General features: G+C 41.9%; 1 protein-coding gene across 2 annotated transcripts; it reads right to left on the reverse strand.

The window, feature by feature from the left end:
- LOC101165003 (F-box-like/WD repeat-containing protein TBL1XR1) lies at nt 1-27,612 on the reverse strand. Of its 2 annotated transcripts, none has more exons than XM_023965075.1 (16): nt 27,408-27,612; nt 24,122-24,175; nt 18,905-19,008; nt 17,931-18,076; nt 17,606-17,816; nt 15,162-15,294; nt 13,918-14,059; nt 13,770-13,833; nt 13,596-13,693; nt 12,623-12,683; nt 11,271-11,392; nt 8,772-8,846; nt 8,564-8,691; nt 7,761-7,926; nt 7,572-7,673; nt 1-2,045 (listed from the first exon to the last, which is right to left on the reverse strand). In XM_023965075.1, the coding sequence occupies exons 3-16, from the start codon at nt 18,960-18,962 to the stop codon at nt 2,019-2,021; spliced, it is 1,533 nt and encodes a 510-aa protein (XP_023820843.1). In that variant the 5' UTR covers nt 18,963-19,008; nt 24,122-24,175; nt 27,408-27,612; the 3' UTR covers nt 1-2,018. The 2 variants fall into 2 exon arrangements, with proteins under 2 accessions (XP_023820843.1, XP_023820842.1); XM_023965074.1 differs by lacking the exon at nt 27,408-27,612 and adding an exon at nt 27,001-27,364.
- Between the last annotated feature and the right edge of the window lie 243 nt (nt 27,613-27,855).

Genomic DNA, 27,855 nt, shown 5'->3' on the forward strand with positions numbered 1-27,855 from the left:
TATTATCAAAATAGACTTTATTCTAGACCTTGAGATCTGAGTAATATTACAACAGTCTGATCAGGAGGCTGCAGTCCACATAGTGAGAGACAAATTGAGTCAAATGTAGGCCAGGGGGGAGACAAAAAAAACATCTGAAGATTGGTATTTACATGTTGTGTTATAATACACCAACCATTAAAGTTGTCCCGTCTTTTTTTATTTATTTTTTTCATTTTTTTTGTTCGTTTTATAGTATGTATCTACAAATCAATCAAAATTACAAAAGTTTTGACGCGTACAAAACCTTTGAGGGCTCTCCAACATAGTAAAGATAGAAGAAAAGTTAGTACGTCGGGGAACGGAAAAGCGAAACGTGGCGTAAAAAGCTCAGCATTTAAAAACCAACATTAGAAAACACCGTTTTGCAGCTGCAACATCTGTACGGGACTGATCTGCTGGAAAAACCGTAAATGTCGATGCTGGAATGACCCCCCTCCTCCTCCAACCTAGACACGTTTAGCTAATCTGACCTGACGGTTTGGACAGGACACCGCCTCCTGTGAGGAAAATCCCAGGGATCACTGTGGAAAATGACAGAAAGCTGCACATCTGTTTTGATCAATTAAAAGAAAAGAAAAAAAAATCACAATAGGGTTGCAAAGGTTATATATTTGGCTTTTGCTCTAGTTTCCATAATTGTCTAAGTGATTGATGCTGTTGGTGAGATGCTGAAGCGCCTGCAGCCGAGCGCTTTGGAACGACTTGCTCAGACGATCCCAGCGAAGTGTGAGATCATGTCGATGCGCTACTGCGCCAAGTTTTCAAATTCGGAAACCTGCTAAAACCGGACCAAAACTGCAAGGCTCTGTGAAAATGTGCCGTAGAAACTGCAGGCCGTACGACGCTCCCAGATTCTGACAGTAAAGCAGACGCCAAACGGCTGACGTTTTTAGCCGGAAGCTCTTTAGCAAAAGCAAAACGCAACAGCTAGCATTCTTGTCGGTAAATATGAATGACGTGGAGTTTTAATCCAATTTAGGCGAACCGGCGACTGTCAAAACATCGGCTGATGGCTAAACTGAACACAGCTCTGGGTTTGAACTATAGCCTGTATTTAAAGCATCATTACAGTTGCTAGCAAAGCCGCCTGCATGTGAACTTCTGCTCTTTTGCAGTTTACTTCTTTCGAGTGTTTTGCTGTGATCCTGCTTTATAACCAAGAGGCAAAAACAGCCGTACGGACTCCCAGCACGCCGCTCTCAGAGTCTCCACAGTTGGTGTGTGTTAAAACACAAACAAGGGTCGACCACAGCAGCAACTGCGGCATCTCTGTAGCGCATGCTGCATCTGCAGTCACTGCAGGATCTGCAGACACAGTAGATGCAGCGTATGCTGCATCTACTGTGTCTGCAGATCCTGCAGTGACTGCAGGATCCACAGTGACTGCATAATCTGCAGCGACTGCAGCATCTGGACGAGGAGGCCGCCACAGAAGCAGGAAGAGCTCAGGCTTGGCTAGCTGTGCCACAGATCACCTGAAGCTCACAGAATTGCTAGCAGGACATTTGCATATTCCAAAGAAAAAGGAGTAACAACACAGACATGCGAACAAAGAGACCTCTCAGAGAAGCACTTTGAATATTCTCATCCACCCTGCTCTTCTCTCTCACCCCACGCATGCCACACGGCTGCTATAGGGTGCGGTGAAGTCCAAAAATAAACAGCACAATGTCCACGGGACACCAAATGCTGACATATGCAATGTGCACCCATCAACAGCAGAGACAAAGCTAGAAGAATCCTGAAGTTTTGGTTTGACGGAGCTCCCCTTCCTGCAGGTGTGTGGGGCGGCAGCTGGAAATGGAGAAACGCTGAGCGGACAATGAGTGCATGGAGGTGGGCGGTGGCGGGCGGGGGGCGCTCCGGCGAACCATGGCGTCTGAGAGGACTACAGCAGTGTGGCAGACAGGCAGAGACAGTCATTTGGCTATGTACACATTCGTAGTCGGTCCATGGCTGGCTCCCCCACACCAGCGTCATTTCCTCAAGTCTAGCACGCACACCTACAAAACAGGAAGACGACAAAAAAAGAAGACGGTTGCAGCCATTTGACGACACGATTGTCCCACACTATTGCTCTGAACCTTTTCCTTTCTGCAAAACAGTCTTTATTTAAAATCTCTCCACTAAGTTGTAACTATTTAAATGCGTTGAAAAAACTGGTTTGTATGCACACAAATATTTCGACAGACAACAAAAAGAAAGGACCAAGAATTTGATCCTGAAATCTGAAACTGTTCCTCGTATTGGATGGCTAAATGCTCTGCAACATGAGTTGTGGGACTGTTGCCTGGTGAAACCGGCATCTAGATGTGCACTTTTTGGGTCCTTTTGGTTCATCTAGACGATTTGGCAGGAAGAAACACATGTTTGGGGAGTGAAAAGGACAGATACAGAGCTTTAACTGGAGCATGGGGCATTTGAATAGCCTCAGCAAAGAAAAGAAATAATGCGTATTTGCATGCAAGCAGGGAACGGAGCTTTAAACCAGAGGGCAGATCCTCACAGGGGTGGTTTGAGTGAGGAAGTAACTCCTGTGCACGCGGTATTATGAGAAGCATGCCCTTTGACCTGACTACAGCAAATGCAGAAAAGACAGAAATAGTCTCAAGACTCTGTAGCTGTTTGGAAATAACAGACGGCTTCTTCCTTTCCTGTCATGGTTTAGCCTTTGATGCAACAGAAGCAGCCATAACGATGGCTGACGTCAACATCCACTACTCTATAGGAAAACTAGACTTATTGACCTCATATTCCAAACAGGAAGTACCCGCTGGATCCAAAAAGCCAAAACCCCACAGACTTATGATAAATAAACATTTACTATAACTCAGTCATAGTCATCAGAATTACCATTCTGGCTCTAATACTTTTTATTAACATCTTCTTGCTAATAATTTGGGGCGGCAGTGCTTCAGGTGGTTGAGCAGGTCGGCCAATGATCGGCGGATCGACCCCCCCCCCACTCCCCCCAGTCAACTGCCGCTGTCCCTTGGGAAACTCTGGAATGATTGAATAATGGACACATTTTAAGCACTTTGAGCGTCTGGAAAAGTCCAGAAAACTCCAATCCATCATCCCTTGTTCTATCCTAGGCACATTAACATTGGGAGTTGGGTCATCTAGACCCACTAGACAGTGCTCTGAACCTTTTTTCTTTAATGATTTGTGATCTTCACTGGTGTCCATGGATTACATGAAATCTTTCCACCTTTATCCACCTTTGTCATGGTAGGGAGAACACGTCAATGTAAGGGTGGGGTCATCTAAGATAGCACAAGGGTTAATATTATTATTATCCCTTTTTTCATGATGTTTTTGCTGTAATGCAAGTTATTGAAGTTAGAAACTTCTAACGTGCTCACTCCTGATTGGAGAGAGTGGTTGCCATAGAAATGTAGACTGGTTCCAACATGGCGACGGACATATGGCAGAAAAATGGCGACTTCATTTGGTTGGAACCGGAAGGAAGACATTTTCTATGCGCGACGTCACACGCGATTGGTCCAGTTCTATATATAATAGTCAATAGGGAAACATCTGCAAACATCGTCAACTGCCAATCTAAGGGACATCGCCCAACCCTAATAGTCAATGACTTTAAAGCAAAAGCGAGTCTCAGAAAAACCTCATTTTAGTTCAGTTTAGTTTGTTTAAAATCTCAGAAAAGGATACACTTTTTGGCGTCAAAAAGGTGTTTTTTAACTGTGACGATTTCTTAGAAAAACTATTTTCAAAAAGCTAGGATTGATTTTTTTCCAGATATCTCCTGTAATTGTTGCTACTAAAACCTTTTTATCATGTCTTAATGATAAAAAGGTTTCAGTAACAAATACAACTTCCATATTGTGGTTTTAAAAGCATTTATGAGGATGGTGCCTGTTTGGAGTTAGATATAAATAAAAACAGAGCCCAGGGCTCCAGACTGCGACCATTTGGTCGCATTTTGCGACCAAAATTTGAGAGTGTGCCACTGAATTTTACATCCAGTCGCACATGTGCTACCAGTAAATTTGCCTCCCCCACCCTCCGTATTTTTTATACATTAAACGTGGAAGGGGCACGTCAATGATCTATGAAATGAGCAATGAAATAATCAATGAGACGCGAGCGCACACACGCGCAGACAGACACACACACTCGCGCGAATACTCATGAGACTAGAGCACACGCGAGCACACACTCGCGTGTCATTGAGTGATGCCTGAGGCGGCCAATGCGTGTGAGAAGAATAGGGAAAGCCACTGTAAGTGGCTAAAATATGTGGAGGGGGCGGGGCCTGGAGACAATTGAGTGCGCGTAAACATCCGTGGGAAGGAAACGGAGACAAATATCATCACAACCTCATATGTGCATCTGAGCTATGAGCAAGCGGACTATTGATTCGTTCTTCCGACCTGCGGCTAGTGTCCCAGTGCCAGAGTGTACAGCAGGGGTCTCAAACTCGCGAAGCAAACCACGGTTCTCATGCGCGGCTGTTACGGCAGCACACCGCTCCCGTCCCGCGGGAGTCGGGGCAGCTGAGGAGAATAAATGTCCCACACGTACATGCGTGACAGCTAACGGGGCTGTAACATTAAACACGTGTGAGCGACAACAAGATTTATTCTTAGACACATTTAAAAACGTGTGGAAAATGCAACGACAGACGTGTTTAAGATGAACCAGCACCCTGGGGGGGGGGGGGGGGGGGGGGGGGGGGTAAAGGCGAAGCTGCAGCGAGACTGAAGGAGAACAGGAAGTTGGAGTTGTCCTTAACATTCAATTTAGTTTAATATTCCTCTCCCCCTAAGTATGATCTGTGATATTACATCTTTTATAATTATTTTAATGTTTTGTATTGGATGTAGCCTTTTTTTAATCAGTTGGTATTTTAAATTATTTTAATTGATCAGTGAACTACAAAAACCCATCAGGACACATGTCCCATAATGCACTGTTTTGTAGTCAGTACGGCAGCTTTCAGTCAGTTCAGTACTAAATTTCCAGCTGCGTTCGCTCAAGTTGGGGTCTTGCTTCCGCCCCTTTCTCGTGATATTTTTGTTTTGATTGACAGGTGATGGAGCAAAAACAAAAATATACGTCTCACACCAGATGATCTGCGCAGCGTTGAGTTCACCTGGGTGATCTCAAACACGCTTATTGTGCATCTTGGTTGCACCTATTTGGTGTAGCCAACATGTATTTCCATCCCCTAATGTTTACATACATTTAAGTATTGTTTGAAACTGTGAAATGACCGAAAGGTTACTACGGTAATCACTTTGTTACTCAAAACTTTTTTTATTCTGAATGTATGGTATTTTGTTTACTATTTGTACTGTCATGACAGCGATGGTGATGTCAGTTTACCTCGTTGTTGCATCTTCAAAAGTGCAGAATAAAATGTGACACTGAATTTGAAACAGCACATTGTAATTTCTGCATCTATTCTTAAAGTATTTATTCATAATACAGTGGAAATTAGTAGATCTGGTTAGCATGTTGATTTACAGTATGCGCCCCTAAATTTTCTGGTTGTGCCCCTAAAATTTTCAGTTGGGGGCCACAGTGCTCCTCGTGAAAAAAGTTAGTCTGGAGCCCTGGAGCCCCTTTGTGCGTCTTCATTTACATATTTTATGTTACACAGCCCAGCAGACGCTTCAGATTCAAACTAGCTCATAGGAAGCTTCCGTATGTGTGTGTTTCTCTGAAAGGGATCAACCCATCGCAGACAGACAGCATGACTTTGAAGTATCAGTAAAAAGCAGATGAACTGAAAAAGAAGTGATGCAAAAAAAAGAGCAAACCTTTCCTCTTTTTGTCCTTTCTTTCTTCCTGTATTTGTTTTGCCATTGCTGAAGACGCTTGTAGTATGCTTTCTATTATTGAAAATCACAGAAAATCGGAGCCTGAAAACACTGGTTCCTGTTTGTGATTAGCCTTCTGCCAGCATTCCTCATCCCTCAAATCTGAATGGACGAACAAGCAAAAGATTGAACTGAAAACATAGGCTTACTGTATGTTCAGCAGTGTTTGTGTTTTCTGTTCTTGTGGCGCCATCTTGTGGCACTCTGTGTCATTTCAGCTTGTGCTGTCACACGTTTAAGACCCGCTCTGATCATCTTTTTGGTTATTTTCAAAGAGGTCTTTAAACTAGGATTATGCCATTTTTAGCCAAAATGACCCTCACTCCCCCAACCTAATAGTAGCGATGCAACAGAAATGGAGAGTGATCGTGGAGCCATCCAGCAGGACAGTTCTGAGCCAGACGCTAGTTTGGACGAGGAGAGGCGTCCAGTGATCTAGTCGTCTACCAGTGGCTGCATCAGAATGGAGCAGGGAGCTTGCGGCTCTCCCAGCGCGTTCTCTACACCACAAATCCAACCATTTTCAAACGGCATCTGTCCGTCTGCTCCTGATTCACAACAATTTGACTAAAGAAATACTCAGCAATGCAATGTTAGCAGAGTTTTCTTCATTTATGTCCTCCATTGTTCCAACCCCTGGTCGTGTCTGCATGTGCGTGTTTATGTACATACGTTTGAGTTCCAGCTCCTGCACAGATGCTGACTCCGCCCCCCCTGCAGAGCTGATTGAGGTTGTTTCCAATCGCCTGGCTGGGAGGGACGCTTTAAAAGCTTTGCTCCAGTAGCAGCTGAATTCCTTAGAGGAATTTGTTTCTCCAGCCTGCCCCTGCTGTGTGCCTGGCCTTAGCCTGCGAAACCCTCTGGTTTCCCTCTTAGTTTGATTCTGGTTTTGTCCTTTTGTTACATTTACTCTTGTGGTCTTTGTTTGCATTTTGAATAATTTTGTGTTTGGCGTTTCTGTAACAGTTTTCTTGCTATAAAGCCTGAGAGTTTAACTACCATTAATCATTAATACCATTATCATTAATTCCACCTTTGGTGTTTTTTTTGTGAGTTTCCTTTAGTTTACTTGGTTTTTAATGTGCGTCGCCCGAATAAACGGCTGTGTGGCAGACTTGAACCCCGCTCGGTTATTAATTTTTTCTTTATGTTACCTATTTTCTCCCTCCTCCCAGAAGAGGGACGTAACATCCAGCATCAGAAAAATGCCATAAGAACAAAAAACATGATTTTTATTGGAGTTGGTCTTAAAAGTCTTAAAACTGGCTGTGTGACCGAATTCCCTCACTGCTCCATAACCCCTAAACGACTACACAATGCTCTGGATTTCAATCTAATTCAAACAAAAGTTCACTACTTTTCTTTCTCTCTTTCTTTTACGTCACCCATTCTCCAAATTAATATCCTTATCAGTAAGATGTTTTATGAATCCACTGTGTTCTGATGATGAAAACTGGCTGATTGATTTATAATAAATAAATTCATATACATTTTTCCACACGACAAACCATTCAAATTCAGTGCATTGTGGGAAATGACCATTTCATCCAGATTTTTGTACATATAGTGCACTAAGTAGTGAGTAGTGAGGGAATTTGAAGACATCCAAACATTTCCAATGACATAGGTCAACAGTGTTTCCAGCAGGACACTCCAACAGGCTGCAGAGAGAAAACTCACCGATCCATCCGATGCGCTGGCTCCAACTTTGTCCCCCGTGGCGTTCCAGCACACCTCAAAGATCCCCCCTGTCCCTCGGTAGCTGTGAACTAAAGCCCCCGTCTGAAGACAAAAAAGAAGGAACAGCAGAATTGGAAGCAGCCCAGACAGGAAGCGCTTCTTTTCGCCGTGAATCCGTCCGACGCAGACCTGGGTGTTCCAGATGTGGACACACTTGTCAAAGGAGCCGCTGGCGAGGTGCTTGCCGTCGGGACTGAAGGCCACGCTGTAGACCGGCTCCTGGTGGCGGGTGAGGGTGTGAATGCACACGCCCCGCTCCACGTCCCACAAACGCACTGTTGAATCGAAGGACGCGCTGCGGAAAGGAAACATAAAACCAAAGTCAGGTCTGCGGCATCAGTCAAGAAACACTTCCTGTCGGCCGGATGTGACAGGAAACTCGTGTAACGACCCTTTTAAAGAAAAAAAACATGTAATTCAACGCAAACCCTGTTGTTTCCTCAAATTTACAATCCTTTAAAATAAAACCAAAAAATCGTATTTAAAGATAAATGTGTAGCTTGAAATGATTCGTGAAAATCGTTTCTCCCCGGACTCCAAAGATATTGACTAAATGTTTGACGGAGCTCCTATTTCTCTCTGCAGTGCTTTGCTCTCATGTCACCTTCATTTTGGACTAAAATATGAACAACATTTTATTCAAGAGTTCCAGGTGTCTCCATTTACCCTTAGGGTCAGAAAATGATTGACATGGCGACTTCAAAAATGATAGACAGAAATATGACAGAACTTTCTGTCCTGGCGCTTCATGTGTTTGGGCCATCAGCTGTTGATCTATTCAGAAATCTCTTATTTGTCATTTTTATTTTTACTGCCCCCACTTGACATTTGGAGGTGGCCATCAAAGTACGCTGTGAGAAAAACAAAAACAAAACAAAAAAGATGTGGGCTGCTGTTCCACGATGAAAGCGCCTCCTTTCCTCTGGCTTTACCTGGCCAGCATCAGGTTTGCACTGGGGTTGTTGGTCCCGGGGCCCGTGGGGCTCCACTTGATGGTGTAGATTTCTTTATTGTGGGCCTGGAGGTCATGAACACACGAGTCTTGCTTCATACTCCAGATCTGCAGGCGGACAGGAGGGAGACATGAGTGGAACGGCTCGGTGGAACGGCTCGGCGGAACCGCGGTGTGGGAGGACTGACCTTCAGGGTCATGTCGTCGGAGCAGGAGGCCAGCAGGCTGCCGGTGGGATCCCACTTGATGGCGTTGACCTCATTCTAGAGAGAGGGAGGCAACGGTTGGATGAACAACAGAATTTATCCAGTTTAAAAAAATCTCTAGCAGGGCTTTAGAGTTGACAGTGTCGACTTTTTGACCCAAACAGCAGCTAAATAAAAATAAACAATGATGAAGATGACCATCAGTTAAGTTGAAACCAACAACTGTTACGTTTAGTCAAGCTAATTAGATGACATAAAGGAGAGATGAACGACTGTAATGCTGAAAAACAAGCCTTGCAGAGCAAATATGGCGGCTTCACCCTCTACTAGTCTTTGATGTGCTGCAGCCTAAAAGCTGCCGGATAGCTGGGCCAGTCGGATCAGAACTGTATCAATCTGAGGTGCGATCGCAGTAATTCACAGCCCTAAAGGCTCCCGCCAAGCCTTCCTGACAGAGCTGTGAATAGAACTTATGGGAGTGGTCACGCCCCGCAGGCGTGAGGTGGTCAGGAAGCAGAACTGTGTATTGATGCGCTTCAGGGAGCCGAGCTGTCGCCTCTGAATCCTGTCAGTTCACACAAACACCAGCCAGACGGCCTTTGAGGAAGACAGGAAGAGCACCAGGATAATGCTAATAGAATATGAAACTTCACATTCTCTTCTGGGACTTTTCTATATGGACAGAGCTCAGAACTGCTGCATTTCTGCATCCAGACGGAACGAAACGGCTGTCTGTGAGATTCCCTGCCCCCTTACTGTCACACTGCATTTTGTTCAGGAGTTCTAAACATGAACGTGGAGAAACATGTCAACATTGTGACATGCATTACTGAAATGTTCCTACAAAAAGTAGACGCTCTTTTCTTTCTGGTTCTGAGTTCTTGGTACCACTGCCTGTTGTGCACATGCCAGCAACAGAACTAACTGGAGCCGCTTGGATAAAAAGCTTTAAAACATCCAGTTTTTGCACTAAACAAGCTCTTTCACACAAAGAAATCCTGCTGTACAAAGCGGGATTTTAAATTCTAATGTCTGTTTGAATCTTCATTTTTGTATAAATGATTTGGGTATTTATTTATTATTAACATGAAAAACCTTTGGATACAGCTCAGGCTGAAGATGAAGGTCGTCCCACATTTTCCAGCCAATTTGGCAATAAATATGGTATAGGTTACTGATTGAAAAGTGTTTCATTTTAAGCCACTAGTATAAAGAAATGAACAGAAATATAGGATTCTTGAGTAAAACAATTAAAGAGATGAAAATGAGGTTTTTGGTGTTTTTAACGTGTTCTTCTAGCATTTTTCCGACATTTAAAGAAAATTAAGATTAAAATTGCATTTCTGAGTATTTCTTTATTCAAATCGTTGTAAAAAAAAAACAGGAAAAAATGCTATTTTGATGCATCCAGCTGCAGACGACTAGATCCATGTGATGGACGTCCTTGTTTTGAGCTGGCATATGGCGCAAAACTGCACAGCTAGACCGCTACTATATGGCTCGCTCTTTCTATTGGACCGGTTAGGGTTGTGAGGGGCTGGAAGCTACTGAGAGAGCGTGTAAACAGAGAGCTCTCAGCAACGGGGAGGGAAAGTGGAGCGGGGTTGATCTGGGACAATCGGCCCGCCCACAACTAATGAACTACTGTAGCTCTGCAGAGACAGGCTTTTTGATTTTGGCAATAAACAGCATGTAATTAAAAGACCACTAGCAACACTTATACAATAGATCAAAGGATGATCGGAGACGGGCCTTTAAGCTGAAAATCCAACAAAAAAAGGGTAAGAAAGTGTCAAATCAACAGCACAAGTATTTATTTTAATAACTTTGAGTGTAGAGACAGAAAATGTTGACTGTCTGCAGTCGTTAATTGCAGGTGCTTCTAATGGCCGAAGTGCAAAGGTAGAGCGGTCGACTGGAGAATCACTGATTCTCTGGTTGGAGAACCGCTGGCTCGGTTCTCGCTTTGCCAGTGTTAAAGTGTGCTTGGGCGTGTTGCTCCTGGTGGTTATAAGACGGCGCCATGTAAATCAGCAGAGCAGTGAATGGGACTGTGACTAGGAAATGCTTTGGGCTGTCGAGCAAACTAAAATAGAGCTATATTAGTATGCACTAGTCACGTTTTCCCAAACAAAGGAGTGAGTCAAGATCCAACTACAAAACCCTGAAAAGTCTCCAGGGGCCCTTTGACTCCAAGTACTTGATGTTGCATCTTAACTTCATTCAAATGACTCATCTGGCTGTTTAATTTTCCTTTAAGCCAGTGATCAATATTCCTCCCAATAACATCATTTTCAAGACCTTTTTAAGTCAAAGCAAAGAGATCCTAGTCTCATTTTTCATCAAAGTGCATCAAGAAGATCGAGAAAAAGCACACACGCGTGATCCTGTGCCAACACTTGTAGTGCGGTGCTGGGCGTCAGAGCAGTGGAGCGCTTCTGTCTACTTCCTGCTGAGCGAGCGTTGTGAGTGCTGTCATACCGTGTGTCCCTGGAAGGTCTTGACAGGTCTGTCCTGACCCAGCTTGCACACATGGATGCACATGTCGGTGCTGCAGGAGGCGAATGTGTTGTTGCTCTGCCAGTCCACGTCCAGAGCAGGAGCTGTTGAGAGACCCGGACAGCTCAGAGATGCTGCTGCTGCTGCTGCAGCGGCAGGGCGGGGGGGGGGGGGGGGGGGGGGGGGGGGGGGGGGGGCTACACAGACTGTCACCATCACAAGTAGGTAGCTCCCACAGAAAATGTAATTACGGATCAAGTCAGAGTTTTAAACACTTAGCTAACAAGTAGCTCTTCCTAAAAATTGTTCTTTTTTACAGTCAGGATAAAAAAGAGAAACAAATCAGAAAAAACAGAATAAAACACAATCGTGTCTTCATTTCCTTTGGCTGTTAAAGAAACCTTTGGTATACTTTGAGTCCCTTACTATTACTTTGGCAGCATCTATTTGGGCTTCAGTTCATTAATGCTAAACAAAACTTCAGACTTTGCTTTGTTGATCTAAAAAGCTTCAATTTCAATTTAATTCTTTGTTTTCTAGATTTCTTGTGGTTCTGATTGTTTTTCTGTGGCGTTTCCACTCCAAAGCACAAAAGAGTTTGTGATTCAGCAGCAAAATATGGTATTCATGATAATTCCACTACCATGCTTGACAGTGGATGTAAAGTGTCCGTATTAGGCTCAAAAGTCAGCATGATCCAGAAACTGTGGTTAGTTGAGAAGAAGCCATTTTATTGCCTTCACATGTAAACTGAAGCCTGCTGGAACTTTCTAAGCTTTTGGCGGTTCCTCTGCACTGCCCTGTCTGGTACTGAGAAGAACTTTCCACAACGTTCCTTCTCTGAGCAGCAGCAGCTGCCGCCTGTCAATCAGGGAGAGGTCACCAGGAAAGGTTAACTTGGGAAAGGGTAAAAGGTCTCTTTTGGTGGCTGCTGACATCTTTCCTTTGCTTCTGTAACTCACACCTGAATGCTCTGCTGTCAGACAGATAGAGCCCTGAATAAATCCATCAAGTGCCTTGGATTGGCTCACCTTTCACGGAATGAAGGACCACAATGCCTAACTGGCACTTGACCTAATTTTAGGAGACCATATGAACCGGCTCTTGTGTGTGACCTTCTGTAAAACCTCCGTTCTGACAGGTGTGTGCTTTTATTTCTTCCACACGCCTGTAGAAGATCAAACGTATCAGGCGTGAGGTAAGGAACTACTCGATGACAAACACAGACTTTTGTTTCCCTTCAGTGGCGTCTCAGCCAAAGGCAACATCTGTATAAATACTAACTGTCACTTTAAAAGTCTTCTGGAAGGAAGCGGCTGACTGCTGTCACTCACCCGAGTGGAAAGGAAACTGCTGCTTGGCTTCTCCAGTGTGAGCGTCCCAGATGATTGTTGTCTAAAAGGGACAAGAGGTTTGTTCTGTTAGGAACATGAAGTAAAGCTTGGATGAAAACGGATTTGAGAATCTGTATAAAGTAGCAGAGATCTTTTTGAAGACAAGATGACGACGGGGCTTGTCATCTTTAGCTATAGGTGGCAGGGCTGGCACGTTATGGTATTTCAAAAGAATGTCTCTGATCTTAAAGGACCTTAAAGAGACTAATGAAAATGGTGTTTTTGGTGTTGTTTTTCACATGTTCTTGAGGCATTTTACTCCCAGTGGAGGACACGAATGAAGAAAATTAAGCTTCAATTTGTGTTTCTAAGTATTTCTCTATTCAAATCATAGTGAATCAAAAGCAGACACAAAATGATCAGATTGGTGGTTTTGAAAAAACGCTAGGCGGAGCATGAGCTCCCTGCTCTGCTCCAATCAGATGCATCCGCTTGTAGACGACTAGAAATGACGTCTGAGCTGCATCACGCTCAAAACGCCACGGCTCCAACATTGCTCGCCATATTTAATGCACTGGTAATGTTAGGTTGGAGGGGGCTGTAAGCTAGAGGGAGGGTGTGAAAACAGAGAGCTCTGTTACGGGTGGCAGGAAGTGGGGGCGGGCTTTCTCTGCACCAATGCCCCCCACCCCCCACACACAACGGCAAATTTCTACTAAAATTCTGCTGCTCTGCAGCGGCCCTGTCCTAAAAATGGGCTAAAAACGCTATAATCATAATCAAAAGACCACTGGGGAAAACTTTAACAGATCAAAAGATGATTTGAGTGTTACAATAATATGACAGCATTAAATGAAATCCAAAAGTGCGTGTGAGTCATAACTGTCAGTTGATTCTTCAATGAGGAAACCATCAGACATCCACCTGAAGGCGGTTGTCAAAATGAGAAGCACGGCTGAAATCCCCACCTTACCTTGTCAACACCTGCACTCAGGATAAAGTTTCCTTTTTTATTCCACTTGAGAGCAAATATTGGGCCTTTGTGCTGACCCAAAGTACTGGCCAGGTTACCTGAAAACAAAACATTCCGTAAGAGAACAGACGGTAACAAAGTCAGACAGGAGCAGAGGAAGGAGTGGAGTGCTACCATCTTTCGTCCAGATTCTGGCGAAGCCGTCGTAGGAGCCTGTGGCCAGCAGCGTTCCCTCACTCTGGGAAACACAGAGGTTTAAATCCATGGCTCACTATCAAAACAGGGAGCTGAGAAAAATGATGGGAGATACGGATCCACCCACATTCCAGTCCAGTGAGGTGACATCTTTGTTGCTGGGGACGTCCTGCCCCCCCTCTCGGATGCAGTGTCTCAGAACCAGCTGTGTGGACCCGCCGGTGCTGTTCTCGCTCAGGTTCCAGATCCGTGCTGTTGAGTCTCCAGACCTGTTGAAGTCAACGCCGTCCAACGGCAAGTGGAGAGACTTCAGGACAACAAAGCTTCTATTGTTTTAGATACTGCAGGAGCATTAGGGCCATGAAGGAAAATGAATAAATATGAGTAGGAAGTCTTAAAATTATGGGAAAAAACTCAACAAGAATAAAGTCATTAATGTATTATTTGAAAGGTCGTAATTTTGCAAGGAAATAGTGGTGCTTTTGTCAAAACTAAAGTTGTAATTTCATAAAAATAAAGTTGCATAATTGCAAAGACAAGAAGAAAAGATAAAAGTATGACTTTTGGATTCATACTTTTGCGTTTTTTAATCAAAAGTTATGACTTTTTGAATAATAAATTTACAAAGTTATTCTCTCAAATGCATCTGAATTCATATTTGAACAACTATTAAATAAATTTACAACTTTATTATCATAAAATTTGGACTTTTTTACTCTTAATTTTACAACTACATTCCTCATATATATATATATATATATATATATATATATATATATATATATATATTTTTTTTCTATGATGGTGTCTTTAATTCTCCGTCGTAAGAAACTGTTAATGTAAAATAATCTGTTTCATTGTACTCATTTAGTATAATACAATGCATAAAAGTTTGTGCAAAGTAGATTTGTGGAGTCAATAGATCTATTTTCACTTAGCCTGCTTTTTGAACTGTGAGTCCAAACTAAAATATTAGTTCTTAAAAATTGAATATTTCAGAGAAAAGCAGCTGTTTGCACTAATATGCAACACTTTATGTTGCATATTAGTGCAAACCTGAGATGAAATAATAAGCTGAAGAGTTGCAGTAGGTCAAAGAGCGTGTGTTATTCAGGTGTTGCCAGGCACATCTATGGTGTTTAAGGGTTAATGTAAAGGAATTTGTCTGCAATATATAAACATTATGTTAAGAACTTGTTGGAGTGAAAACTCGACTGCATGAAAACTCCAAGCAATAGAAAATAGAAATGTGGAAATAAAAAAAACACTGAATCAAGTCCAGTTGGGAATTGAACCGTGATCTGCTTTTTCTGGACTGAATCCATTCAGCAGCTTTGGCAGAGATCTGCCGTCACTAAAGTAGATGCTGACCCTGAGGCGAGCAGGTCGTTCACGGGGTTCCAGGCACAGATGAAGACCTCCGACTCGTGGCCCCTCAACACCATGGCTTTGTTTTGTGGGATCTCCACATCCCTGTCCACCTCCATCATCTCCGAGTGGTGATCTGCACGTCAGGGAGAGAGACACAACAAAATGTTTCAACTTTTCTGACCTTCAGTAACTCCTGACTGCTTTTCTGTTCCCTGTAATGACATGTTTTTCCATTAAAACCTCCCTTCATGCTTGAAATACCCCAGTTGCAACCTTTCAACCCCTCGCATCATCTCATATGTATGAACCTCTCAAAAATAAATTGGGTTTGAACCCATTTTTGTCTATCACACAGCTACAGCTGCTTCCACTGCCTTTAGTTTAACAAACAGCTATGTTGATCAAAGTTTGCTTTTTCAAAGCAGAAATGACAGAAAATATGATTTTCTTTTAATCACAGAACACCTTAACCTACTTTCTTTTAATAATGTGAAGTTGTATAGAAGAAAAACAGATTTTTGAGAAGAACTCAACACAGAAAAGACAAAATTCAGATGATTACACATTCGACTAGTTTGTAACAAGCAGGAATGCATATATATTCTCTCCTCATATGGCAGAATTCCCTTAAAACCTGACCTGCAGACGTGTCTTTTTAATGGTTGATCCCCGGTTAAACAGATAAATATTGTTGTTGTGTTTTTTACAGTGTTTAAGTAAACAGAGGGCCGATCAACGAGGGAATTTCAGTCAAGACAAACACCAAAAGGAAATGACACGCTTTGAGGAAGCAATAAAACAACTGCACTAAATCCATGAACCATAAAAACCTTGAAACATTTTTGCGCCGCAGCAAATTATGACTTAAGAGATCAACTGAAAGTGCAAGTAAACATGGATTAAATGTGTTGCATAGAAGCTGAAATAGAGGTCAGGTTGACAACAATTAGTTGTGTGTAGAAAATATTGTTTGTTTTTTTTTAAATCTGCAGCAGCATCAACAGGAGATAAATATGTTGCAGTTAATAAAGTAAACACATTCATTTGAAGGTAGGAAGTCGTCTTTTCAGTATTGATTTTGAGGTTCTTTTTATTTGTTTATCACTGTTTTTACAGTCTCTGGTGTTTCCCTGACATGATTTGCCAATATGAGACCTTGAGGTCCTCTGATTCAGACCCCTTGGTATGTCCTAAACTTAGAACCAAAACCTGCAGCAAGGCTTTATTTAGTTATTACGGTCCTCGCCAGTGGAACAGTGTCCCAGAATGCCTCAGGGCTGCAGACAGTTCATGGTTTTAAAGGAAGGCTCAAGACCTACCTTCTTAATCAGGCTTTTAGCAGAAATTCTATTTGCTATTTACATTATTATACATTATGTATTTATACGTTTTTGAAACGTATTAAATGTTTTTTTATTTATTTCTCTTTTTAATTCCCCTTTAGTGCTTTATATCCATCCATTCAGTATTCGGTTGGTTAGTATTGGCGTTTATTTCTGTTACATGGGTTCTAACTCCAGTGTTCCCCTCACAGCGATCCGACACACCAGTGATGAAGTCTCCCTGCTGGACAGGATCATTCAGTGGGATCTCCCAGCTCTCGCTTGGAAGTTTGAGTGGGCCTTTAATTATTTTTTACTTTGTGTTTCTCTTACTTTGAAGCTGTATAAATAGAACAAAACGCAAATATTTAAATAAAATGATTTAAAACATTGTTTTTTTCCATATTTAGTCATCAGGAAATCTCCTAGTTCTAAAATAAAACCCAATTATTTTTAGAAACACGGACAGGATTTTCTGCATCCATATTACTTGGTGTTAGTCCGTTCTCTCTCTTCCAACTATGTCCTGCTTTGGGACACTTTTATGAGGCCATTACTGCACGTGTATCTTTATATATAGTTTAGAAAGTTTACACTCTTCTGTCAAATTTTCTCTCCTTTTCTTTCTACCTTGTTTGCTTTCGACACAGTTGTTTGTTTTGTCGAGGTTGTTGTTTTTCTTCTGCTTCACAGAGCCTTTTCCCCATCCCTACTGTTTGGAGTTGTATAGATGTCGTAACACACATGAATGGACGTACATTTGGTTTGGATGGCGGCGCTCTCAGCTCTCACTGAGTTGTGGTTTGGCGCCTTTTTTGACTGATATGGTCAAAGCACAAATGGAGTTTGACTGAAAACCAAATTTTACTGAACCCAAATATGCAGTTGGAATCTTAGGTTGTTTTTTGTGGCTCCTGTTGGGTTTCATCTCAGAGATCCAGGTTCCAACTGGAACACTGAATTCTCTCAGACTAGCTTTGCATCCACAGCTTGGCCTCATGGTGGAGATGTAAATCTAGATTATACTTGTAAAGAACATGAAACAAGACGCCAGGGAAAACAGCGTCCTGCTTTACATCCTAAACACACAGCAGCTTTGCTTTTACAAAGCCAATTGCTTACTGGCGAGAGCGTGCGAGCCATTCTCCTCCCCGTTTGCCGCCCCCTCTCCGTTCTTGGCGTTTCCTTGGGCTGCGGCGCTGCTGCCGGCGGCCGCTTGCTGCTGGGCCAGCTTGTCTCTGTAGGCCTGCTGTCTCGTCTGCACGACATCTGGCATCACCGCATCGATGAGAGACAGCGACTCGATGGGCCGCCCATCAAAAAGGGTCCCGTCCTACACGGAAGAGAGTCAACATCCTCGGATGAAAGACGTCATGTGGTAGAGAAGGCACACCTAAAGGTGACAGCCCGATTCTTCCACACACACAACCGTAAGATGGAAACTGACCTCGTTGATGCTGACTTCAGCCTCCACATACTGCAGGCCCTTCTGAATGATGGAGATGAGGGCAGCAGGGGGCACCAGCGCTCCATTGATGTTGGACTGGCTGATGTGGCTCTCTATGCCAAAGGTGAAGGCTGAGTGAGAGAAGCCTGCAGCGGCAGAGTCAACAAGAAGTTAGCAAACTCTTCTAAAAGATCATCTACAACATCCATTATACTATTTATAGCTACTAAGTCCCTCATGATGTATTTTTCACATCACAACAAAATTACTGTAAAAATATTCAACTTATCATCTTTGACTTGTAGCAAATGTATTAGCTTGGGCACTCTAATAATAAATCGTGTTTCTGGTGTTTCTGGGGAATTTTTTTGAGGATGTAGGACATATATGAAGACAATTAGGCCCAAAATTGCAGTTTTAAGTATTTTTTTTCATTTCTTTGTTGTGAATCAGGAACAGACAAAAATAAATGTAATTTGAAAAAAAGCTTATTTGTGATGTAGAGAATACGCTGGGCGGGCCACAAGCTTCCTGCGCCGCTCCGTTGTGATGTAGACAAATAAATCCATGTACGTCTTCGTTCTCCTCCTCTGAACTCAAAACTGTACGGCTGCATAGCTCCAATATTACGAACCATTGTTGTTGCACCGCTAATGTTGGGTAGAGGGCTGTAAGCTAGCGGGAGAGAGTGTAAACAAAGAGCTCTCAGTAACGTTAAAGGGAGTGGGATTGAGCTTGCTCCACTTCAACAGTCCCGCCCAAAACTCAGTGTTGAATTTCTAATAAACTACTGCTACTCTGTAGAAACTATGTCACAGATTTTTTTATTTTGGCTAAATATGGCAGAACCATAATAAAAAGACCACTGGGAACCCTTTTACAATAGAACAAAAGATGATCACGGGGCAACATTTATGATAGAAAACTGTAAACCAGCATAATCCCATGTATGGCATGACACAGCCACAGTGTACCTGACTCTTGCAGGTATCGGTAAACCAGGAAGTTGACCTCATCGCTGCTAATGCTCATTTTTAGTCCTGGTGATTAAACCATGGGGTCAGCACTGGATAGGAGCCTGCAAAAGACAAATGAAAAAATAAAGAGTTTCAATATACTCCATGTACCGTATTTTCCGGACTATAAGTCGCTCCGGAGTATAAGTCGCACCAGCCCAAAAATGCATTATAAAGTCGAAAGAAACACAGATAAGTCGCACTGGACTATAAGTCGCATTTTGACGGAAATTTATTTGACAAAATCTGAGACCAAGAACTAGTAAGTTCCACAACCTCATATGACACAATCATAGCAGACTGTTTATCTCATAATTTCACAGTAATTCTTTCTTATACTTATTTATTTATTCCTTTCATGAAGCATCATTGTCCAACTAATACTCTGTTTTCATCCTGTATTTGTAGAATGTAGTCATTTTTATTGCATTTCTGAATCTATGAAATTATAGATCATCAATAGAATATTATGTTTTTAGCCTTCAAGATCTTACTGTAAAAAAAGGTTTGCTGATTCTCTGAGTCACTTAAACTCTTAACACTTAACATACCTCATACATCAAATTGACCCAGGAACATCATCTCTGTTCCTCACAAATGAACATAACAGGAGGGTTAACAATGTATGTATTTCAATTTATTTCTAATATAAGTCGCTGCGGAGTATAAGTCGCACCCCTTGCCAAACTATGAAAAAAGGGCGACTTATAGTCCGGAAAATACGGGTATGTATTTTTAGACCTCATATTGGTCACATGTGTCAAACTCAAGGCCAGATGTGGCCTGCCATGTCATTTTATGTGGCTCACAAGAGCATAACAGTTTTTAATTTCGTAAAATAAAAAATAATAATTGGTGTGTATTTTTTCATATCTAGGGGAAATTGGACTTGAAATATCAGATTGGGCAACATTAGGACTTAAACTCTGTCCATATAACCTAACCTGACAGAATCAAATTTAAAAGGATTTATGTTAGAGTAACAAGCAAACATATGTTTTCTATGCAACTGCAATTGGCACTTTAAAAAGTTATAATAAATAAATAATGAGTTACTTAACATTAAGGAGTAGTTACATTAATTTTTCATTACATTTAGTTACATGTATAAGTTATATCTGGCCCTTTGAGGACAGCCGCTATGCTGATGTGGCCCTCGGTGAAAATGAGTTTGACACCCCTGATATATGTCATCAAAACATCTATTAATGTAAAGAAACAAAAAGTACAGATTCTGGGGAGTGGAAGGATGTTCAACTCTCACACACATTATTATTTACTAAACAATTGGTTAGCTACAAAACCAAAAAGCCCATCAGCTCCACCATTTGAAGATAAAATGTAGGCAAAGCCAAAAATGACCTGATTAGACAGAATCAGAATGAATACTTTATTTATTCCATTTACAACAGAGCTCCTGTCATCACGTTTCTACACAGTCGATAAAGAATAGAGGGGGAAGCTATTTACAATATTCAATATCGACAGGAATTAGACAGGAAATATGTAAAATAATAACAGATTGAACAGAAACAGCAGTGTGTTGTTGCTCTCTGCTTCTGGTGGCTGCAGAAGTCTCCTGGCTTCAGGCGGGGCGCCAGTTTCCATTCATTAACCTACATCTGGAAATAATCCCAACAGTAATTGTGTCCGTCCTCCATATTTGTTCATGCAAAACCAACCATTGTTTAAAAAGGGCCTGTGTAAATAAACAGCGGATCTGGACAAAAGGACAGAACCTCTGCTGTTTGCATACTGCCAACCTGCAGCAGAAGTCAACACCTCTCTAGCAAGCACGCCAGAGGCAGAGGTCCAAGCCTAACGGAACCAAACAAGCTGGAAATCAGCAGAAGCCCTTCAGCAAGTCCTGACAGGGTGGTCAGAAAGTCCATCTAACCTCTACAGCTCAAAAATACTAATAAGACAGTCAACAATCGCACAAGTGCAATTTGTTTCATTTCCATTCATGACTGGATGACTTGAGCGGGTTGGTCGTCCACTGGACTAGACTAGCTAATCATGTCTTTGCACGGCAAGTTTTTATGAAGTTAGAAAGACTCGCCAACTTTCAACTTGGAGGTTATTCAGAGAAAGACTGTAAGGAATCAACCATAAGAAGAAAAAAACGTCTTCTTTTAACATCAAGAGACATCAGAACAACCAGGAGAAGCACAGCAGTCTAACATAAACCCCAGTTTTCTCTGTTACTTCCACTGTTTTATATTTTAGCACATTCTGTATGGAGCTTTCCCAACCAGCACGATTTGCAATACTACACTTTCAATGTAAAAGCCTCATCCCAAAATGTCTCTTTTTCTCTAAGCTAAAGTTGTAATTTCATTTAATAAAGTTGTATAGTTACACAGAAAATACAGCAGATTCAGTGAGATTCTTAGGCAGTGTGGCGTCAGTGACATGTCACTGATTCGTCTGCATTAAACAAGTATGGTGCCATTTTCTTAGTTAAAAGTTAAAAGTTTAATGAAACAGTATATTTTCAAAAAAGCAAGACTTTTTCCATGTAAGATTACAACTTTTTAAATCACAAATTACCTCTTTTTTTGGATAATAAAAGTGTGACTTTTTTAGTCATTTGTTTGCTTTTTTTAAATCATAAAGTTATAAACATTTGAATTATAGATTTTCAACTTTATTCTCTTAAATGCTTCTAAATTCATATTTGAACAACTATTAAATAAATGTCCCACTTTATTCTCGTAAAATGTTGACTGTTTTGCTCTTCATTTTAAGAGGAAACTGTAGCAAACTGTTCCAAAAATCTATTAAGGCCTTTGTTGCTCATCATCTCTGTCTGCAAATAAAATACTCCGTCTGCCATTCATGCCTAAACCCAGTTACGGTAGAGTAGGTACAGTAGGTGGCAGCGTTTACTCCTTTTTATCAAGCAGGTACCTTTATGTTCCTGGTCTGCTTACATCCAATAGCTCTTCAATTTCAACTCTAAATGGAATTGTTTTGCTTTCATGTTAGTGGGTTTCTTTGTTACGGCCTGAAAGGTCTCACAGACTATCTTTGGCCTTCGTGTTTTACCAGTAAGTTTTGGGTCATAAGCAACAATGTATTGTCCCACAACTGACGTCATAAGACGTTTCCCACTCACTCCCGCCTCTACAAACAGGTCCAGCGTTTTGTGCTCAAGAACAGAACGATGCTACAGTAACCTAAAGCTGCATTCACACCAGACGCAATTTGAGTGTCAAATCTGCGTCCCCTGCCTCTCTTTTAAGGCACATCAAATTTACTTGACGCCTGCTCTTGGCGCCTTGACGTCCCAGCTGCGGAGTAACCGCCAACGTTTTTCTGGACCTCATTCTTTGCCACATCATGGAAAACATGGATGATTTTGAGCGGGTATCTTGGGTTTAAATGTTTTGGAGAGCTCTTCAGAGGCGCCGGCAGCACATCGCCGCGTCTGGGTTGACCAGATCATTCAGTCTCTACCGGTGCACTTCAGTCCTGCAGCGGGAGCTGCACCTGGGTTACGGCTGTTTAACCGTTACTACTGTTAATACTTGATATTATTGTCTCCCTGAAAATGAGATAAACGTCATCAGCCCATGGAGCCCATGCAACAACGGCACCCGTGACGGCTCTCCCTCTGCAGGGCAGCCACCCCCCACCCCCACCCCTGCTGACCCCGCTTTCCAGGGACCGACTGTGGGACCCGGGGCAAAAGCTCAGAACTGCAGCCATCTCAGTTTCTAACCCCAAAAATTTGGAACATAGATTTTATTGTTCGATTGTAAGCTTTTGCATGCGTGCCTTCAGAACTGACAAATTATACAAAACATTTAATTAAGTTTTATCCGAAAAAACGAGCAAAAAGGCACCAAATTTTGCCAAAGAAATTATTAGTTAATAATAAAAGTTTAAGAGTTTTCACATAAGAAAATACAAAAAATACCTTAATAAATGTTTATTTTTATGAAAATGTGCTTTAAACTTAGTCATTTATTCGAAAGATTATAATAAAACTGCAGTCTGATGTCCCCTAATTATCACAAAATGTAATAGTAATTTGAAGAATCAAAATGAATAAACATAAATGTTATCGTTACTGAAATGATTTACAGACTGATGTAACTTTGAATAAGCTACATGACATATTTATGTCTCCTTCTTTAGTTCAAAGGACACAATTCACTAAAAATGGCAGTCTGTTCTTTACAATTGTGCAGGACGGACGGATTCTAACTGCAGTTTTGTGATTCCTGCCTTTCAAAGGATGGAAAAAGACGCTGCAGAATGTAGGAGTCATGTAGGGATTGTTTGTTTGTCGTCTAAACCTCTGGTAAGCTTTCCAGTTAAATATTCTTCTGTGGTTTATTTGTCTTCACATGGTCTTTCCTGTCCAAACTTTGTGAAAATGTTTTTGTAAACATTAATAATTTTATTTGCGGTGCAATTTGTCAGAGAAAGTTGGACTGATATGTGAAATTCAGCTGCATTCACACCAGCGTTCAAGCGGCCACTTTCAAACAAAAGTCTGTAAGCACCTGTAAACCTGTGCTTCTGGCTTCTGCGTTACAACCTTCACGTTCACGCGTGGCTACACAAGTTTTCAAATTCATTTTAGGGCTCTACGTACAAACCGGCGTTCACTGAATGCACGCTAACCAGCTTAACCAGCTGAGCTTTTGACTGCTCGAACACATCAAACAACTAAACTGACCAATCAGAGACTGGAATCTGGTAGTGATGTATGGACGGTGTCCTGTTCAAAACACACAAGTGCCAACTTCTGTGAGATTAATAATTGTGTTTTTTTGGCCCGGCCAGAATTCTATGACACCAAGCCTTTCAAATATCAGAATGGAACTGTGAGAGAAAAAACCTGGAGCAAGATTCACAAGATTTGCACCATTTTGATATTTTGCACCAAACCTCTCCCAACTGTAGGTGGCGGACAGGCGCTGGTTAACAGTAAAAACACTGTTTACCAAAAAGAGAAAGAAGCCATACTCTGTCGCTCCGCAGTGGTCCGGTGTGAACATCACGGGCTGAATGCCCATTCATAAATGAGCGTTCTTAAACGCATCACACATGCCTAGTGTGAATGTAGCATTACATGTTTGCAGTAAGAACTTAAGCCTGCGGCTTATCAAAACCATTCAACACAGCAGATAGGTTGTGTTCTGACAGTGGCATACTTACCCATGTGATCAAGATGTCCTCAGAGACGCGTCATGGCTCTGCTGACTTTAAGCCCTAAAAAGACAAGGAAAAGATCAGGATATGAATGCACACCACCTAAGGGTCTCCGCACACACTGGAGAGGTTGCAGACGACACATTAATAGCACACCCTCTTGGACATACAATAACTATTCAAGCGTTACGCAATCAATGCGAATCAGCAGATTTACAAAGAAGTTGTAACTAAAACAGCTCCACGTGTCAGAGTGGTTAAGGGTGAGCATGAACACACATGGACGTAAATTTCTCTTATTCCTGTCCTTAGGCTTTCCAAACTAATGGTGTTTGTTTATTTAGGGTCACGTGTCAAAGAACTTCTCAGAAATTCAATTTTAAGCTATTTTTTTTTAATATATGTCACCCATCATCAGAAAAATGCTACAAGAACGTGTTAAAAACACAATTTTTATCTGAATGGGTCTCCCAAACCTACACCTGGGCTAACCTTGAAAGGATGTGACCACGAGACCCGTGTTGGTCAAACTATGTAGGTGTTAGCCATGCTGTGAACAAAAAAGTTACCTTCATTTTGGCATCACAGACAGCAGACACACTTACACTTATGTCTGCGGTACACATCTGATTAATAATGCAGACGGACAAAACTGAGTGCTGTCTCGCCTGTGATGATTTCTGCCTATTTCATTCATTCATTTTTTTTTTCTGTACCGCTTTGTCCCTTTCGGGGTCACGGGGCTGCCGGAGCCTATCCCGGCTACTTGGGCGTAGGCAGGGGATGCCCTGGACAGGTCGCCAGTCTGTCGCAGGGTAGAACATCCACAATCACACACCCATGCACTCTCACACTCACACCTATGGACAATTTAGAGTTGCCAATTAACCTATGGAGCATGTTTTTGGACAGTGGGAGGAAGCCGGAGATCCCGGAGAAAACCCACGCATGCACGGGGAGAACATGCAAACTCCACACAGAAAGGTCCCCCATTGATGTATTTTTCATGTCCCCCAGCTGGGACTTGAACCAGGGGCCTTCTTGCTGTGAGGCAAGAGCGCTAACCACTGCGCCACCGTGCAGCCCCTTTCTGTCTATTTCCCATTGTCTATACCCATCAGGGGGGTTGTGTGTAGGTCTTTAATTTTCGTGCTTGTTTTTATATTATTTACTTTTTTTTATGTTAAGCACTTTGTGTTATGTTTTATAGGAAGAGTGCTATATGGGTAAAGTTTGATTTGATGATTTGAATGCTGAACAAACTGAACAAACAAAAATGACAAAGGAAAATCCATTTAGTGAAGCCATGTTGATGTTCAAAGTAAAGATAATCAGATATTAATAAATCATTTTTTAACCTACTTAGAAAGTCTGATAAATAACCGTCAGTAACATTTGTTTAAACAGAATTTACTGAGCATTGTTGCAGCATCCTGTGTTTGTGCAGCATCATGCGGCTGTTCAAGTGTCCTGTTTTAACCTCACAAACGGCGCCCCGCCAACTCGGCTGTGTCAACCTTCAGAGAGGTCACTAAAACCGAAAGCAAAGCAACCTCATTGCAGTGCAGCCGTGTTTAACGCAGCACAGTACGGCCGAAAATGTAATCTGGACTTGTGTTTCTCTTTCCTGTCCTCCTAGACCTAACTGGTTTTGCTGGAGGTTTCTTTCCTGTTCCTTTATTTAATTATTTCTAAGGGGGTTGTTCCGCTCTTCAATTGCCTCCATTGCTTGATAAATACAGCCGATTACACCAAATATCATTTCATGTAATCTATAGATTACCTACTTGCGATTACTCCATTGGACTTTGTAACTTATCCTTTTGCCATAGATAAACTCACTATATGTTGTTTTCTAAAAGTTGTTATCTGACTGATTGCTTCCCTGATTTTTAGGCCTGTACGCGGTCGCTGCAACAACCGAATTTCCCAAGCTTGGATCAATTAAGTATTTTCATCTTTATCTAATCTAAAAAAAAAAAAAAATAATTAAAATAATTCAGTCTGATTTATTTTTAAGTTCAATTTGACGTAAAGGACCTTAAAAGATTCCGATTTAGAGGGATTATATCAACTATAAATTATTTTCGGTTTTCTTTTAAGATATATTTGGCAGTGATTTGACATTTACAGACCGAATTATTTGATCGGAATCAAACTGAAACAATCTGGGTTGTAGTACAAAAAGATGAAAAATGTCAACAGAACTGTGGATAACAGGGTTTCAAGCCAAAGTACTTTCATTGTAACTAACTAACTAGTAACTACTTTCTTAGTAAACTCATTGGCCCAATTGTGGGCCGGGCTGATTTTCCCAAAGCATCCTATTTATGAATCCTTAACAAATATTTAATGCACTTATAATGGCAGATTGAGCAAAACGCCTGTGAGTATTGTAAAAATAAAACAAAAAATAAATGGGCACAGGTGTCATCAACCACGTTAATCTGAGCTCATGATCAGCATGCACTACATTTCGAAAACCCCGCGTCTCTTGCTAAGTATGTGAAAGTTCACCAGTAATAAAAGGCGGGACGGCTCATTCGTGACAGACCGAAAGCGTTAGCTTGCCGGCCACCATTCGTGCTCTCATGATTTACTCAGGCATGGCGGTGGCCGTAGCCGTCAGCTCACACGCCAGTCAGGCGAGACTGACTACAGTTTGGTTGGCGTGATGCAGGTCACCGAAACGCACCACATTATCAGCAGTTATGTTTACATTAGTTTGTTTGTTTTACACTCGTGTTTTACGCCAATTTTAACTCATCTTATCTCTATAATTGTGCCGTAAACTCGCCAAGCGTTCACCACTTCACACTTTCCAGCAAGCTACCTAGCTAAACCTAGCATGCTAAGCTAATGACAGTGTAGTTACAATCTCATACCTGCGTGGATAAAAACCTCTCAATGGGTGATATCTTCCACGTCTCTCGTGCCCCAGTCAGATCATATTATCGCTTTAATTGATAGCGTTAATTGAAGTTTTGGGACATATATTAACTATGGTAAAGGTGAAATTTATTAAAGCTAAAGCCCGGCGGTAAGAAGCCAGCAAAGGCTTCAGACGGTACAGTGGTGACCTGGCATGCGAAAGCGAGCCGCCTGTAACTACGGTTATTTCAAAGCGCGACTCGCTATAGCTTAATTTACAGACAAAAATAACCCGTTTCTTCGAAGGTAGAACCTATATTGTATGTCTTCTTGACTAAAGAGCACGTTTGGCTATGCACATAGAGACAGTGATTCGCTTTCGGCGACTATAATAGACTATAACGCTAAAATGGCAACTAACCTATTTTTTTCCCCAAAACAGGTTGTTCAGCAGAATCTCTAAAGGCGGTCCTCTGTCGTTGGTTTAAAAAAAATTCTTCTTGGTTACACAACAGAGCGGAGCGACAATTCTTTCCCCCCCTCGTGGAAACGGATCGACGAGACGCAAACAAATAAATAAATAAGGCCGCGAGAAGTTTGTCACGCTGCCAAGTACCAGTCATAACAGTGCCCATCCCCCACTACGCCTCCTTTTCGCTTGGAAGGTCACCACTCGCCGAGGATTAATGATGCCCCCTCCCCTCCACCACCACATCATTTGCTCAGTCATTCAGACTAGGAAAGTCAACAACACGCTTACATCATCACTGCTATCTGTCCTATCTGCATGTTTTGCAGGTTTTTTTCGTCTTGCAAGCATCTTAATGTGCATTTTATTAATTTACATTTTTTGGTTTAATTTTAAGGAT

Source organism: Oryzias latipes, chromosome 17, assembly GCF_002234675.1.
Source record: "Oryzias latipes chromosome 17, ASM223467v1".
Taxonomy (NCBI): Eukaryota; Metazoa; Chordata; class Actinopteri; order Beloniformes; family Adrianichthyidae; genus Oryzias; species Oryzias latipes.